At 45.4% G+C, this 16,772-nt stretch overlaps 1 protein-coding gene across 1 annotated transcript in view; it reads right to left on the bottom strand.

Moving 5' to 3' along the window:
• Window positions 1-3,394: 3,394 nt before the first annotated feature.
• TENM4 (teneurin transmembrane protein 4) overlaps window positions 3,395-16,772 on the bottom strand; it is a gene marked incomplete at its 3' end in the record, with an annotated part of 426,912 nt that continues 413,534 nt past the window's right edge. Inside the window, exons 31-32 of the mRNA XM_082337632.1 lie at window positions 13,680-13,822; window positions 3,395-4,153 (exon numbers count right to left, since the gene is read on the bottom strand). Coding sequence (XP_082193758.1) covers window positions 3,395-4,153; window positions 13,680-13,822 — 902 coding nt within the window. The remainder of the gene's footprint in view (window positions 4,154-13,679; window positions 13,823-16,772) is intronic.

Below are 16,772 nucleotides of genomic sequence, written 5' to 3' on the forward strand. Positions count from 1 at the left end.
GCTTTCACAGAGGCTGAGGATTCAGGAACGTAGTAGCTGTCTTTGGCCAGGTTTGTCCCCAGCACTAGACAGCCATCCCTTTTAATTTTTTTTGGCTAAAGGCTTTGACAAAGAGAAGAGCAACACATACATATATATATATATACTTTTACATATTTTTTTTTTTTCCTTTTTTTGACATAATGTCCATAGTTCCCGTGCAGGGCGCAGGTCCAGAAGCAGACCCCCATGGACCCAGCGGGCAGCCGGGCACAGTTGCATCCCACTGCTGCTTGAGGATGCTGTGAAACGCAACCCGAGCTGCTTTCGCCGTGGCGCAGAGCGGGATGGCTCCTGGGTCTAGGCATGCTGTACGTGTGCGGCGGGACCGTAAAACTCTTGAAAAATGGGTGAACTCCTCAAAGTCATTAGCTCGTGTAATAACCTGAAGAGTCTGTGTAAGGCTGTCGAGGTGCCATCTCAGGCTGGCAGGGTTCCAGTAGGAATATTTCACACTCGAATTCCTTTCCTTGGCTGCGTGGAAAGGTGGCCCATTTACTCTTGCACTACTCCTCTTAGCATTGTAACACATGGACGGGGATGGATATAGAAGCACCACTTCTTTTCGGAGCCAGTGGGACAGGGGCAGTGTAAATGGGATGCACATTGAGCTGTCTCTGCACCGCAGCTCTTCACTGGGGTTTATGCCTTTCGACCCAGCGTCCCAGAGCTCTTTTTTGCTCCGTGCATGCTGCTTTAGACACTGAAAGCCATCACAAGGTTGAGGTTTTGGGAGGGATTTGTCCCTGGTGTGACTCGGGGAGGGGGAAGCAGGGAGCTGGGTAGCCCTGGGAAGAGGGCGCTGCCTCATTTGAGTAGGTGGCAACTGCTGGTTTGCCTAATGCTGCCCCTAATCCCCACCAGTGCATCCTCAGGGCAACCGAGGCTTGCCAAGAGTTTGATACCAGCGATGCAGGCGGTAATGCCATGGCCTTTTAACCATCCCTGGCAGGCGGCTGCCTGAAGCAACTGCTCCCTCGCCAAAGCCTAGAGCTGGCCCAGCCAACGCATCTCCTCCCAGCTGGCTCTGCTGGAGCCGGATACCTTTTCTAGCCCAGCTGCCTGCAATTCACTCCTGCCAAAGTAATAAAGGTTGAGCGCTGCAAGGGACGGTTCAAAGCACAGCGCTGGGTTACAGCACCAGCATCGTCACCCTTGCTGCAAGCAGGCGGGGCCACCAGAAGAAAATCAGGACCATACCAGTGGGTGGTCCCAACATGGGTCTGCAGCTGCCAAAACTCTGGCCACGCAGCTGATGGTATTAGGGACTGGGAGTTGGAGGAGGAACAGTCTGTTGGGGGAATTTCCATTCCATCACCTTCCTCCTGGCAAGCACTCCGGAACAGACAGGCAAGGCAGACGGAGCTGGCAGCCGGCATCTACGGGGAAACCGCGATAGCACTGGGACTGCCAACGTTTTGCTGCTCGAGGAGTGCATGCCCAACACAGCCCCTGCTTTATCTTGGGGGCTGGAGCCTGCAGAGAAGTATAAGGCTCTGTTGGAGGACATTGGTGGTGGTGGCGCGAGTGCACAAGAGCTGGCTCTGGGGACACGGGTGCGTTGTAGGGCTCCGAGTAAGGAAACAGCCTTGACGTGGATTTGCATGTCTCAGGTTATCTCTCTGCAGAATTGGGAAGCAATAACCAAAGTGGATGGAATAAAAAAAAAAAAAAAAAAATCAGGACTGGGATGTTCTGAGAGAGACACGGTGAGAGCTCGTAGAGTCAGGATACGTGCAGGTGGCAGTGTGATAGAGACGGCTATTGGGGACTGGGGTTGGCCACCACCAGCCGGAGCTCCAGCGAGAGGTGGGGTAACACCTCCACGTAAAGGAATGGCCCTTGCTACCACAGGACTGTTTCAGGCAGGGAAGAGGATGCTAAGCTCATCTCCTTGTTCCCTTGAATTTCAAGGACTCTTGCAAATACCAGAGCACAGAGGTTATGTGAATACAAATTACATTAGCATGCCGAGTAACTTTGTCAGCGGTTTCTTATTAAAGCACTTGGTCCCCTTTGTAGTGGGCATTTCCATTCAGCCTCCCCCTTCTTCACTGCTAACAGTCAACTGGGCTCTCCCTATAATTCGAGCTCATGTAAGAAACAGTGAGAGGGTTGATTCCAGTATTCCCCTTCTTGCCCCACCACGCACAAGCTGTTGCTACTTATTAAACATTTTAAAATCCCTGCTGCCAACGTCCCCGGGAGACATTTATCTGCCATAGTCATAAACGACTTGCCAGCATGCTACTCAAAACTGCATTTCCCAGCCAATAAATACAAGCTCCAGAATCAGGAAAAGCAGGGTTTGGCTTGCTCTAATTTTCAGTGGTATGTCACTGGGATACTATAACTACTTTTAAATTCAAATCAGCTTCCTAAAAATTAACTGGTTTTATCAGATACAGCACAGTGGACTGTTAAACACATAGCCTCGTGTACTGAAACACTATACATTTAATGAAGTTATGCCATTAGCAAATGTACAACATGGGTGCATTAAATCCACCTATAGAACAGCTCTATGTATGAGAGAGAGGATTTATTTTAGCTTTTCTCAATAGAGCAGGAGTCCCTTTCTTGGCTTTTGCTAGGTTGTTTAACTAAAACCAGGATTTGCGCACACACAAAAAAACCCAAAAAGTATCTACTCTCGTAATGAAAAAAGACTGATTTTTTTTCTTTTTTTATTCCAGTTCAGGAAGGAAGAGAATCATCTTGCAAGTTAATATAATCAGCTCCTTTGCCTCTATAATCTACTTCTGCTCAGCAGGAGCTCCCAAAAAACCACTTTATGTCCCAAGTGAAACGTGAAAACTACTTGTAAGGTCTCTTTTGAGGCACATGATTTGGACGGTTGCTTTCGGAGTCTCGGAATCAGCATCATCTTCCATCTCCTTTCTTCTCGGGAAGAGCTCTCCGGCACGCCGCGGGCTCCCCGTGTTTCGGGTGGAAGGCTATCTGTCCCTGCCCCAAATCAGAAAGGGTTAGGATGACACAAGTTAGCACAGACACCCATTTCGCACTTCACACCTAAGGACGTACGTTGACGACTCCCCACTTCAATTCCTCACAAAGGGGGGGGGAAGAGGATAAGAGACAGTAAATTTCACTGTGATCACACTACGGCAAAATATACCTTCTGTTCATTGCAAAAAACGCGTGAAGGCCAAATTAAAGAGGAAAAAAAGTATGTTGCATGAGTTACAGTGCAACCGTATTATTCCTTCTCTTTCTATTTTCCTCCCCCCCGCCTTGTTCAGTTTAGAAAAAGGATTGAGTACAACACAGTCAGGTAAGTGGCCACAAAAGAGTAGCTGTCTTTGGCAAGAAGTCACCGCGTTGACCCTCTCTGTCACCTTCTGCCCATTTCGCTCTGTCTCATGAAGTGGATGTTGTTGGCGCTGTCTGAGAGTTCGGGGTACTGCTCCACTGAGATCACAAAATAGCCGTCGTAGCCCTGTACCCGGCCCGTGTTTAGCACTTGTTGCTTCTCCCCTTCTGTCCACGAGCGAATACCCTCCTCCCCATCCCGCAGTCTCTGCTGTTCCCGGGACCAAGCTTGGGCGACAGCGCGCTGTCGGGCCAGCTCCAGGACGCGGGCCTTCTCCTCGTCCAAGGTGGTCCCGTAGCGAGTGTTTAGACACAGCGCACCATACTGGAGCTGGATGTCCGTGTAACGTCTAGTCCTTCCACTTAGCACTGTGTTGATCTGGGACACCGTCACGTTCACGCCGTTCTCCAGCGTTCTCCGCCCCCCGCTGAGGCCCAAGATGGACAGGTCGCCCTCCGACGGCCCTTGCTTAATGAAATAGTGCGTGTCCACCCCGTCGATGGTGAAGTGCAAGTTCTCCAGGTAATGGGCATTGTTCAGGATGGCTGCGATCCTCCGCCCATCCTCGTTGGCCACACTGATAATGTCGGTGGCCACGCGCCCGTCCTTCATGGCGAACTTGACGCCTTTGCCGAAGATAGAGCCTCCAGAGGCAAAGTTCTTGTTCTTCTTGACCTGCTGGCACCCGGCGATGCTGGAGCTGTAGATCTGTTCGAAGCGCTCAAGAGTGACAAAGGCCTTCAGCTGCTTCTGCACTTCACACTGGACCCCCAAAATTGACTGAGCAGGGAGAGAAAGAAGAGAAAGACGTGTCAGAAGGAGAAGCCTGATGACCCAAAGGCATTATTAGCATGCTGGAGACCAGCAGAACATCCTGGAAACCTCTAATGAAGAGCTCCATTGTTTTTTTTCCCCTATCGCCTGTTTTCAGATTTTTAATTATTTTTAATGAAAGAGATGTGTTGGCATGTTATTCCCCCTGTTACTCATTGTTTCAATAAACTGAACTGTATTTAATTTCATAGACTGAAGGATGTAGAGGTAGGAAAGGATTTTTTGCCTCAGTGGTGTGAGGGTCTAGTTTGGACATGCAATTATTTTGTACTTCAATGTTCTTCATCTGCACATAAGAAATCATTCATCTTGTGGCCATGATGCTTTAAAAAATGCTTTCCGATTTTCTGTGAAAAAGTGTGGAAGTACTTGTAAAAGTTCCCTCTATTTTAACTTCGCTTTGTAACCCCTTGTGCTACCTTCAAAAGCCCTGCATCGCAGGTAAGACCCTCAAAGTGGCCACAACCCCTCTATATCCCGTTTCAATCTGCCCAAAGCAGGTTGTTCAAAACTCAAGGAAGGCCCTAAATCCGACTCGTGTTTCCTGCAAACCCTGTACAATGTGCCAGGCTCCCTGAGCTAAGGCCAGCCACACCTGGTGCTCGTGTTTTGCCTTATACTGAAACAAAACTGCTGAGAGACAACAGCCTGGATCATTTGCAGTCAGGTACAATACAAAGTCACTTTTGCTGTTAGCATATAATGGAGCAAGCACACAGCGAGTCAGCAGCTCATCATTACTGCAAAATGTCTTTGGAAATGCTCTCATCAATTCATGGCAGCGCAGGCTTCTTACAGACCCCTGTTCACGAACAATTATTTGCTCAAATTTCACAAAAGAAAGAGGATGCTACGACAAAACTCTCCTGGCACTGCCAACAGCTCAGTTCAATAATGTAATGACATCCAGGATTAAAAATAGGCTACAAAGAAAAGTTTGCTGCACTCCAATTATTTCGAGGAAATTTAACATCCACGAAGGATATTGCCTTAAACCATCCACAAGCTACAGGCTCACATCCTTCCCTGGGTGCGAGAAGACAATTCACACAATGCAGGCATTTCAGCACGGACCGCTCAACTAAGACTTGTAACATGGCAAGGGAAGGGAAATAAACCCTTATTTCCATGGTGGCCATTTCCAGGCAAGGGTCTCAAAGCATTAAAGAAATAAAATAAAGAATTTAGCATTGCAACTCACTCAAAGGTTTTAAGCGGTTTTGATCTATAAAGCAGAAAACTATAAGGGAACAGAGGTACACAAGTTCAGGTGCACGTTTTGGGTTTTAAAGCATTACAACACCTAAGACCCAGGACTGACTTTTATTCAAAGTGCCAAGCAGGCTGGACCAGCTCCTCCTTTTCCCCTTTTGATTAACAGCATAGTAGCTGGAGCAGGAACCAGTCACCTATGAAAGAGGAGCTCTTTCTGGTTCTCCCCATACTGCCTGTGGGGGACCTCGCACACAGCCTAGAGCGCGATGTAATTAAGAGACCGATAGGGAGCCGAGCTCAGCTCCCCTGCCAACTGCACAAGTGCTCTAATTATGCAAAAAAATGGACGTAATTAATGTAGATGTCACTGATGATGGACATGAAGCAATTAGGTTTCTAGGCTTCATGAAACACTGTTCTAAATAAGTGTATAGTGCACAGCCTCGGTTAGCTATTTCCTCTTCAGAGAGGTTTGAAGGGGGAGGTATTCTTCTCAGGTGCATCTCATATGGATTGACTCCAGGTGGTCCTTCCCCACTACCCAAGCACACCACGTTGCTCTTCCAGCTCGCCTCAGTAACTTTTACAAGTGATAGGAAAAGACATTTCTCATTACTCATGTTGAATCACCGTTTGATGCGAGGTCCTTCACTCAAGCATGTGAATCAGGTCTTTTGCATTACATTTCCATGTCCTGTGGTCATTTATATACCACCATCTATGTATACATCACGTTATTTATGAGCATTTGAGTGATAAGGGGTCCCTGGAATTAATTGCACCATCTACTGATTATCACCTTGGGGAAGGGAGCTCTGGGAGGTCAGACAGCACTGGGCATGGGAGAATTATTGCTATCAGAAATCTCCTCCATTCCCCTTCTATTTTGTCTTCATCACCTTATTCTTGATGAGCTGCAGGAACTCTGTCGCCTTTTCAATTCCGAGCAAATTATGAGGTACGGATCCCCTGTGAGTGCCTCCAAATTAGGTTGCCCCAACAAACCAGTGGGTCTGGCCACCACTCCCTTGTCTTTCCTTCTGATGCCAAATGAAAAATGAGTTTGCAACGAGCTCTGAAAACGTGCTGACGCTACAAGGTAGACACTGTGATATGACAATCTACTGTGCTTTGGACAAGCAGGACATATGGCTTGTAACCATATGTTTATACTGCTAAAATAAATATTTTATAAATAATATAATTTTATAAAATTTTAAAAGTAAATACTGTTAAAGAGAGTGAGACGTATTATCACTCTTTTATATATATATATATACCATATATATTCTTATCATTCACACTGGATAATTTTTATTTTAACTCCTGGTTTGGTTTTGGACTCCTCCAACTGCTTTCTCCAAGACACGTTTCCTAACTCTCCAGGTCACTTCCACCTAGCCTCAGGTCCAGGGATTGGTCTTGGACTTCTTTTACTTAGCTGTAGAGACATACTCTAAAATGCGGTTAGGGAGCCTTGTGAGGACATCAGTTGTACAACAGAGTTTAAGGGTGGATGGTGTCCTTGGGTTTGCCATTAATTCAGGAAGGACTGTAGCCTGGTTGGCACATGGTGTGATACAACAGGTATCACAGTCAACAGCTGGGCCATGATCTACCTTCCTTAAGCTCCATAGCCCAGTACCTGGGACCTTCTGGCCTGAGGTAATTTTCAATTTTCTATTTTATGGTCAAATTCTCCATAGCTTTGAATTTCAGATCAGTAATTGCCCATTATAAAAGGAAATCCCGATTTTTAAAGTCTTTTTTTTTTTTTTTTTATTTTTTACAATTTATGACCCAATAATAGAACACTGGAACTTTCCTTGATCTAGTTACATACTGCCTTCATGATATTATATGAAGCCATACAATTTCCACAGCTCCACTGTTCATCTGGATGCCATTTAGAAAGAAAATAAGCAGCATCCATCCTGCTACTGGCAGGACTTGGAGATTTAAGGGATTGCACATGATCTAACAGCAATGGCACTGTCACTTCCTGCCTAAGGACACCCCCATAGGATACCAGGCCAACTGGCTTGTTGGTGTCCTCTTGATCTCCATCCAGGACATCTCCTTTATACTGGGAAACCATTTCTAATGTTGTCTGTGCAAGTGTAGGACTGTTATTGGCACTATTCCTGGTGGCTAAACGAGAGATTAAATGACTGACCAAAGACACATGACTGGGAGTGTCTTGACTTCCAGTCAGGTGCCCGCTTAGAGACACTGCAAGTGGGACGTTTGTGAAGTTGGGGGCTGGAACCACCTTTGTTGACAAAGAAACCTGTCAATCTGTCGCCTTCAAGATTATTTCAGTTGCCCATACACCATTACATGGATGTCTAGTGTGATTTGAGATTCCCAAGGGTGCCCTCAGCATCCACACAGGGCTGTGAGAAACAGAAGCAGCTCTGAGAGATCTTTGCCCTTCTGGAGTAGCACCTGGAGGCCACTTTGCCAATGGAGGTCCCTCTGTCGGCAAACGAATTCAGCCCCTACTTTGCACAGTCAATGGAGCCTAGAGTGTGATTCAGCTTGGTCTAAAATTAATGCGTAGCAGGTGGTCAGCTCTTTAAGTGAGCTCCACTGCCTGTATGGACCAGATGTTGACAGGCTACAGTGGGTGTACACATCTAGCACACATGGAGACACCTACATCTACATGTCTTTTAGTCTTGAATTCAATCCCAGCCCCTACCAGCTGGTTATCCGAACTGTCCTTTGGGCTCCACTGATGAATCACCCAAATGGGTGGTGTTGAACATAATTTTTAGCACTACAGGGAGCCCTGATGGGCCACCAGTTGTTGCTCCAGAAGGGTGCAGGTAACCCACGCTGTAGGCATGAGGAAGTCCAGGAAACTCTAGGGTATCTCAAATGGCACCGGCAACCGAGTTCGTTATAGATCTCTGCTGGCTATAATGGAAGTTTGCGTACCAATTCACAGGCACAAACCTAAATTTAGGTGTCTTAATCAAGAACAAAATCACATCCAAAGGGTTTTCCACTGGGGACTGGTTACAGGCCTTCTGGGCTCTCCCCGTCTTTTGTCACATAGGGGAGTAGGAGATCAGACACGTGCAATGCTGTAAAGCTGAACATCATCGTCACTTAACTATTGTAATAACTAAAGACATCTCTCTCGTCTTGAAAATGAGCCCAGGATGACTTTGAAATGACTTTTTGAGTGCATTTCTTTGATAAAAAAATGTATCTGGGAATAGCACTTTTTTATAAGAAAAGCAAACACATCCAACAGAAGGAAAAACTCCAACAAACTCAGGCAAACCAGAGTACACTAGCTTGTATGCCCTGATCTGAATATAAAGGGGGTGGAGGCAAACGGATTATATGTAGTTCAAAGAGGCAGTGTATCCCTGACTTTGAAATTACCATTTCTGTTTCATCTTAGAACTCATTTTAATGAACTGGCAAGGAAGAGAAACAGAAAATTTCCATCCAAGGCTGCAGTGGCATGTGGTATTCTCTAAAAAATGCTGCTGCTGTTAGCAACTGTAAACCAAGGTATCTATAAAACCAGTTTTACGGCAGAAAGAAGGGAATTTGTAGTCATTTTATTTCAATATTTGTTGCTAGATGTGAGTGACAAATATGAGGGGTTTGTTTTTCCTCACAGTCTTTTTTAATCAGATGTCCTTAGGTGACATTTCACTTTATCTAGTAACAACCCATTGGAGAGAAGAGAACGACCTTCATCATTTCTTTGCTGCTGCACAGAGCTCAAGAGAATAGCACATTACAGAGATCTCTGAATAGCCTCTTGCATTTTGCCGGCACCTCTTGAGGATTTGAAATACCATAGCCAGATACTATCATCTGTTGTTTTTAAATACCGCCTTCCAGTGTGAGACTGAAAGCTTTAATTTCCCATCAAGGATCCAAGATGTGAAATACGTGTACATGTTTCCAAGTTTCTTTATATCCTTGTGCCATTATACACAGATAGGTGTTTCTTTTACCACCATATGGCTTACAACACAGAAAGCCACTTCTTCCAAAAGGCTTGGAAGTTATGACTTCTCTGAGATATTCTTCATTGTTAACTCCTTCCTATTTACTCCCTAGCCCTCTGTTAACAATCCATTCTTCAGAAACCATTCTCTTCCCCCCATTCCACCTGGCCATCACCTGCAGATGAGTCCCCATTTGGGTGTCCCCCACCAACTCCCAGCTGGTGGAGGCGCAGGAGTGGCCCATCAACCACAACAGCCTATCAGGTCACACCGGCATGGCTGCATTGCACGCTGGTTGGCTGAGAGGCAATGTGCTGCTTAGCAATCTGCCAACCACGAATGCAAGTGGGACAACGGAGGTGAGCGATTGGGCAGCAAGGCCAGTGCTGTAGGTGCTGATTGGTTAGCAATGAGCGAAACCCAAGTGCTAACTCTTGGGATTAGAGGACAGGTCTCTCCACCCTGCCAGTGTACACAGCTGCAGGGGCATAATGAGGTTGAGCGCATCAAGCAGATTTCCATCTGTGGGGAAATAAGAGGATTTGTCTCCTTCTCTTGCTCATCTATTTTCATAATGCTTCAAGAGCTTAAAGTCTGTGAGACTTCAGCTCCCTTCCCTGCATCAGATCCAGTAAAAACTGGCCACTGCTTTTGCAAAACATAACTAGGGGCTGATGGACAGACGTGCAGACAGCATGATGGTCCAAGCCCAGGACAAAGCACCCGCAACGTGAGGATGCCCTCCCTAAATGTTGAACACTGGCAGAGCCAGTCCCTCAGACAGATTGTCCTTGGGAGAAGCTCTGCCAGAAAGCACAGCCCTACAGCTCACTCCCTGGCTGAGCATCCCTTGCCTCCAAAATGCTGCTTCAGAAGGGATGCCAAAAGCTGCTCCGCCAGCACAGCCTGTAATGGGCACTGCAGAAAACAGGCCCTTTCCTGGAGGCACAGCGCTCATGGGATGCAGAGACGGGCAGTTAATAATATGATGTAGTTAACAGTATAAGCGCTGACTCCAAAACACCCCTCCCTGCAAACAGAGTTGTTCTGGCTCCAACAATTACCTGACAGTTCAACAAGACAAAAAGGAAGGGGGGGGGGGGGGGGGAAGAAGAGAAATTGGATTCAGGTGCAGCAGCTCCACAATATGCCAGAGGTCACCCAGAGTCCCCTGGTGGCCAATAACACTGAACTTGTTCAACAAACAATTTAGTGACAGCCTCATGGTCGCAGGGAGGAGGGGGGGAAAGTGCTGCACAACAGAGTATTGGATTTTAAATGTCACTCCAGAGCTGCAGGGGGTTAGTGCAAGGTTTATGACATGCTGGCTGTTTCTGAGCTGGTGGATGCTCAGAGTCAGAATTATCTCTCCCATCTTCCAGCCCTGCAAGGCAAGTACCAACAATGTTTTGGAAGGAGACGCTAGGACCCTCTGGTTATGCACTCTGAAGAGACACGAAGCAGCCATTTATGTGGAGTTAGTTGCTTTGCTGTTGTGCTCCTGTTATTCATTCCTCTCCGATAAAAGAACTGACTCAACCTGCTGGGCCACAGCTTTGATCAGCAAAGCCAGTGGAGTAACTCAATTTTGCTTTGGTCTGTCACAAGGAGGTATGGGACTCAGAGAAACCAGGGATTGGAAGATGCGGAGATGAGAAAGCTGTGGTACATCGTTCAGAGAATATCCCTGGATTTCAAGCAGGATGGGCATTGTCCAGTGCCTTGTCCAGGCTACTTTGAAATGCTAAAAGATCTGGAGCTTCCTCCATGTGCTCTGGAAGACCATTTCACAGTTTGATCAGTCTTATTACCTGAAAATATTTCCTGTGCTTCCATTTAACTTTGTTTAATTTCATCATTTGCTATGTGAAATTTTCAGAAGTTTATGTTTTCTTCCACATACTTCATCACGAAATACAGAGACAACCAGTAGGAAGGAGGGCTGGATTGTGTCTGGGAGCGTGTATGTGTGGCTGGAAGGGTTGGGAGCAGAGAGAACTACACGTAAAACATCAGTGTTGAATGCACGGGTAGGCTTAGCAGAAAATGGATCATATGTTCATGTGAATGAATTTATTTTATGCAAATATATGCCTGCAATATGCTGGATGTGACAGAAAGGAAGGGAATCCTGCTCTATAGCATTTGAGAGCTACGCGCTATCACAGCATGATCCTGCAACTGCAGACTAAAATAAAAATGCTCATGTTTTGTTGCTGTCATAACACAGGGGAAGAATACGAAACAACTTGCAATGGTTAAATTCCACTTTCAACTCTTGAGTGTAAAGAGACTCATCTGGAAGCACGGTGGCTGCATAAAGCCCCCTTTTACCAAGCAGGTCCCTGCACAGCCCTCACTGCGGCTTTTTTCTTGCTTTAAAAACCTGACGGGAACATGGAGATTTTCTTTTCTTCTTATTGCTCATTCAGGCAGATTCACCTAAAATAGGTGGATGGAAGGGAGGACTCCTTAGTTTTAATTCCAGCTCAGCTGCCTGTATGAGCAACTGTCAGTCTTCATCTCAAGCTGCCACTCAAGTTACTTGGCTATTCAATAAGCCTAATAATAATAATGAACTAATGATAAAATAATGATATAATAATAATAATACCATGACCAATTATAATAATACCACCACCAATAATAATAATAATTTGTGTTGTGGTTCTGTGAGAGTTATTATCTACTGCACATAACAATTTAGAGACAATCTTTTGTGCCGTCTCTGAACGAGCCTTCCCTGTTTGCCTTCTCCTGTACGGCTTTGCCTGGGGAGACTGTGTCACATCAGAGAGGAGGAAAGATCCTGAGGCTATTTCTCATTACAGAAATCACCTCTATTAGCATCTTATTGTTTAATCCAAGGAAGAGATAAACAAAAAAGGAGTCTTTGAGCTCCAAAACACAAGTGAGTGACTGTGGTGTAATGGTTTTCAAGCATCAACTCAGCCACGGTAGCAAAAAGCATAGTTCTTTTGGCCCCCTTCTATTATAAAGTGATATGTCAATATAAATCTCTCGTTGAAGTTGAAGCTGGTACATTTTAGCTCGTCTTCACCATAGCTATGAGGCTGAGTACGAAGGATGGGCTGACACATGACTATTTTATTAATCCACAGTATCTTGTTCATACCTCTGAGTGATACCTTTTGTGGCTGGGGAAATGTGACACTGTATTTTACCTCCTGGTTTAATATGTGTCCAGGACCTCAAGAATCTGCTGCAGGACAGTGAGATTTCAGTGAACTCATAGATAAAGAGGCTAGGACGGCAGCTGGGATCAGTTCCACCTCCTGCTGTTATCATTTTATTAGCAGAACTGTTAAGAGCCTATCCTGATCTTGCCAAACACGTTGGTGCCTCACTGCTCTCACGATGTTCAAATACACAGCAACAGCAAGCAGGAATTCAGACTAAAGAGGATTCGGACTAGACAGATGAAAGCAACCCCAGAACAAAATCAGGCTAGGAGATGAAAGGGTATCCTGAGAGGTAAATGACTTTTTCAAGGTCATCCACCCGATAAGCAGTAGGGCTGGGAGTAACCCAGGGCTCTCAGATCCTGACCCAGTGTGCAAACCTTTAACAGCGCTGCCTCCGTCTTTCAGCTGAATAATTCCCAACAGGAAGAGAGGGGGAAATGATTGGGCTGTAAAAGCTTTCTTCTTGCCGATTTCATCATTGAATTTTGTGCCAGCATCTACCAAAATGGCTTGTGATGCAGGCCTGTTTTTAAAATCAGGACACGGTGACTTGGGATTAAACCCAGTCAGGTAAAATGAAAGTTAACTATCGGCTAAAACTTCTTTCTGGTGAGACCCACTGCAACGCAGAACAGTTTCCTAGGGAAGTACCGGGACTTGTTTAAGACATTTTAAACCAGACTGAATAAGTTTCTAGGAAAAAAAAGTCTGTAGAAAATGATTCTGTATCAAGATTGGCTTTTTTTTTTTGCTTCCAAGAATCCTTGGTGCAAAGGCCTTGAACTTAGCCTGCAATATGTTGTAACATGGCCTCTTGAAGGAGAAAGAAACACTAACACACCATTTCATGGAGCAACCACCAGAAAACACCACAGGAAAAAGCACCATGGAAGTAAGGAACTTAAGATGTGATTATTCAGTCAAATTTCATTACTGTAATGGGGACTGACTCACTCTTAATCTCCCAGCATATCTGGGAGAACAGGCTGATAGAGGGTTTTTTAATAAAGATTGCAACTGGATAGTATGCCGGTAAGGGTGTGAGGTACAGTATGGAGTCGCATGGATCACCTTGCTATTGTCCCATTCTTGGGTTTTCATCTGTGTGTGGATTAGCTCATAGGACGGCTCCATTGCATCCATGTCTGGCTTGGGGTAGCCGGGAATGACGTTGTGTAGCTGGAACCCAAAAGTGAGCAGCCAACTGTTGACATCTGGAATGGAAGAGAAGCATAAATCAGATTATCTGATCTCTCAAGCAGGGTTGCTCAGGAGAACGGCACCGAGGAGGACCCTACGGTGCCTGGCACTGTAGCAGTCTGGCCAAAACGATGAGCGTCTACTTCATGTGAAGAGCATAAATCTTAATGGTCTTTTTGAAAGAACTGTGTGCCAAAGCTGGGCTTTCCACCTCCAACCACAGTCCAATTCTGCACTTTCCCAGCTCTGAAACAGAAGCTTTGGCAGTGACCAAACGGCTCAAATCAAAGCCAACTCAATGTCTGCCCTTTGTCAGCAGGCACCAGGTACTGCTCTAAGGTGACCCAGGAGAAGCGCAGGAACAACAATAGACTAACGGAGGCTGAGATGCTCGAGCTGAATAGGAGGTGTTGTCCAGTCCTACAGTCAGCTCTGAACATCTCAGCCACAGTACTTCTCTTCCTGAGGACTCTCAAAGGGCCTGCAGGCTGAAGAGTAAATTTAGGGCTATGTGAGCCAGACTATCAGGATATCCAGGACAAACAGCACGGTCATTTGGCAGGTGCTCATGGAAGAGACTCTGGATACATCCTCTGTTTTTTCCATGGCATTTCCACTTCAGTCCTGAGTTTCTTGGCATTTTTCATAAGAAGGTGTAGTTTGAGTATGAAACCAGTGTAAAGTCACCTGTCATCTTTTATAGTGACATTTAAAATCAGCCTCCACACTACCTGCAAGGTACATTATAGTGCAAATAAGCCTACGGATACAAGACTACTTTGCTTGGGTACCTTTCACAAACCACTCAGAAGCCCATGGATGGTGAGAAAACTGCGGGCTACAAGTGATAAACTATTGTCCTATGCAAAAAGGGGACCGCTGGCACTAAAGGGGACATGATGGAAAACCCAGCTATTTGGGACTTCATTCCTGCATTCACTTGACAGTACAGACTGCGAAGTCTTCCCTGACTTTGACTGCACAGCAATTAGGAATAGCAGTTGAATGTTAATCCCCTGGAGGAAATAATGATGAGGCTGGCTAACTCCTAGATCTGCTTGGGATCAGCATCGCTTCCCCCCTTCACTTCAGAGCATTTGATGATCTCACCTTGTTTGCCTTCACTGAACTCTAGAGAAGGACGCACCTGCTGCAATCCTCAAGCAATATGGTGTGCATTTGGCACACAAATAGTAATTGCAAGAAAAAGAAAGGTATGAAAGTAAAGTTTAACTAATATCAGCTCCCAGGGGTCTTAAGTGTTTTGCATGTAACTGGGATTGTGTTGGTGATTGCTCTGCTTCAAGGTGGATATCCAAGGGGCTTGATTTTCATTTTGCTAAACTCAATAAAGGTTGTTGAAACAATCTGAAAAAGGGATCAATTTAAATAATCAAATATGCATCCTTGAATATTTTTTCTCTATTCCCCATGAGCCTAAATGAGTGTTTTGAAGAGCTGGTCGGCAAAGAAATTATGGATGCAAGCGGCAAATAAGGCACTTCCAGATGACTGGAGAACCAGGAGCCAAACAAACACACTATCTGTTGCTTGTTTTCTTACAGGCCAAAATGTTGAGATCGGGCAGATGTCCAAAAAGCCCTTGCAACAATCCATGTGGAAGGGGGAGGATTTCTGTAATAAAAACACTTCTGTTCACTCAATGTACAGATTGGTTTTGGAGTGTCTTTGAAACAGAGAAGTTGGGGGGAGGGAAAGAAATTAAAAGGCTCATTTGATTATTTTTTTGCTTAGCGCTAAGCCAGCCTGCTTCCAAATCCTTCTCATGTGAAATGTAGACCTTTGATGTACATATTGTGGACCAGGTGGTCAGGAGAACAAAGTAAAACAGTGAAGGTCGGCATTGGTGCAGGAACCATTTTCCAAGCACTTCGCAAATGTTAAAAAGGATACAGAGCAGGGATGCTGAACAGCCGAAAAACATGTAACGTGTCTGGGAGGATTCAAGACAGGCTTTTTTTGCTACTTCTCGGAAAACTGACTTTCAAAACATTTGCAAACAGGAGTTTGTTCTTTTTGGGAAGAGGTATTGGAATACCCAGAACAAAACAAAAAAAAAAACAAAACAAAAAAAAACCAACCCAAAAACACGGGAGGAAGGTGTGGAGCTGCGAAAACAGAGGGGAAAATATTAATTTGCCAAGAGGCAGTGACAACTTTTTTGACAGAAAAGTACATTTCACATCACAGAGGTTTTTTTCAGCTACAGTAACCCTGCCAACACATTTCACAGTAAATTCATTTGAGGGCAAAGAAAAAGAGTGCTTAATGCAGACACATGTAATGGAAATGTCAGTTCAATCCATCAGGATTGCTGAAGCTGGCAGCAAAGCTCTGCGCCATGAAGTGTACAATTGCTAAAATATTCATGTTTAACAATGGGCTTCTCAAAACGTAAATACCTGTTTCTCCTGCTCTCCCCTCCGCATGCCTCCAATTTGTACCCACAAGCTCAGAAACCTCGTCGTTGGAGACCAAACCGCGTGTCATTCGCCCATGTCCTGGGCGCTGAGCTCCCCGAAGGACAGCGGGTCCCAGGGTGAGGATGGAGGGACAGAAAGTGGTTCCCTGTGCCTGAATCTGGGCAGATTTGTTGTGATGACAAGGACACTCTCGTTGCAGATCCTGCCCACGAGGTGCCGGAAAGCTTCAGCAGAAAGAAATGCCAGAGCAGCAGCCTAGCATCATGGCACTCATCCCATTGCATGACCTGTTTCTTCCATGCAGTGGGAGAGAAGAAACTTAAAAAAAAAGTATTTGGGCTCTGTATTCTTGAAAGACTAAAAATAGAACTTTTAAGACCATGGAAAAAGTTATTCGGTGCATATAAAATATTAAGGTATCAGATTTGGACATCTTGATGTTATCATCAGAGCTGGGTGGTGAAGCTGTTCGCTTGTTCCAAGACAGGATTGGAAATTTTTTCCTGTCTTAACTTGAGCA

The sequence above is a fragment of the Platalea leucorodia genome (assembly GCF_965183815.1).
Source record: "Platalea leucorodia genome assembly, chromosome: 2".
In the NCBI taxonomy this organism is placed as follows: domain Eukaryota; kingdom Metazoa; phylum Chordata; class Aves; order Pelecaniformes; family Threskiornithidae; genus Platalea; species Platalea leucorodia.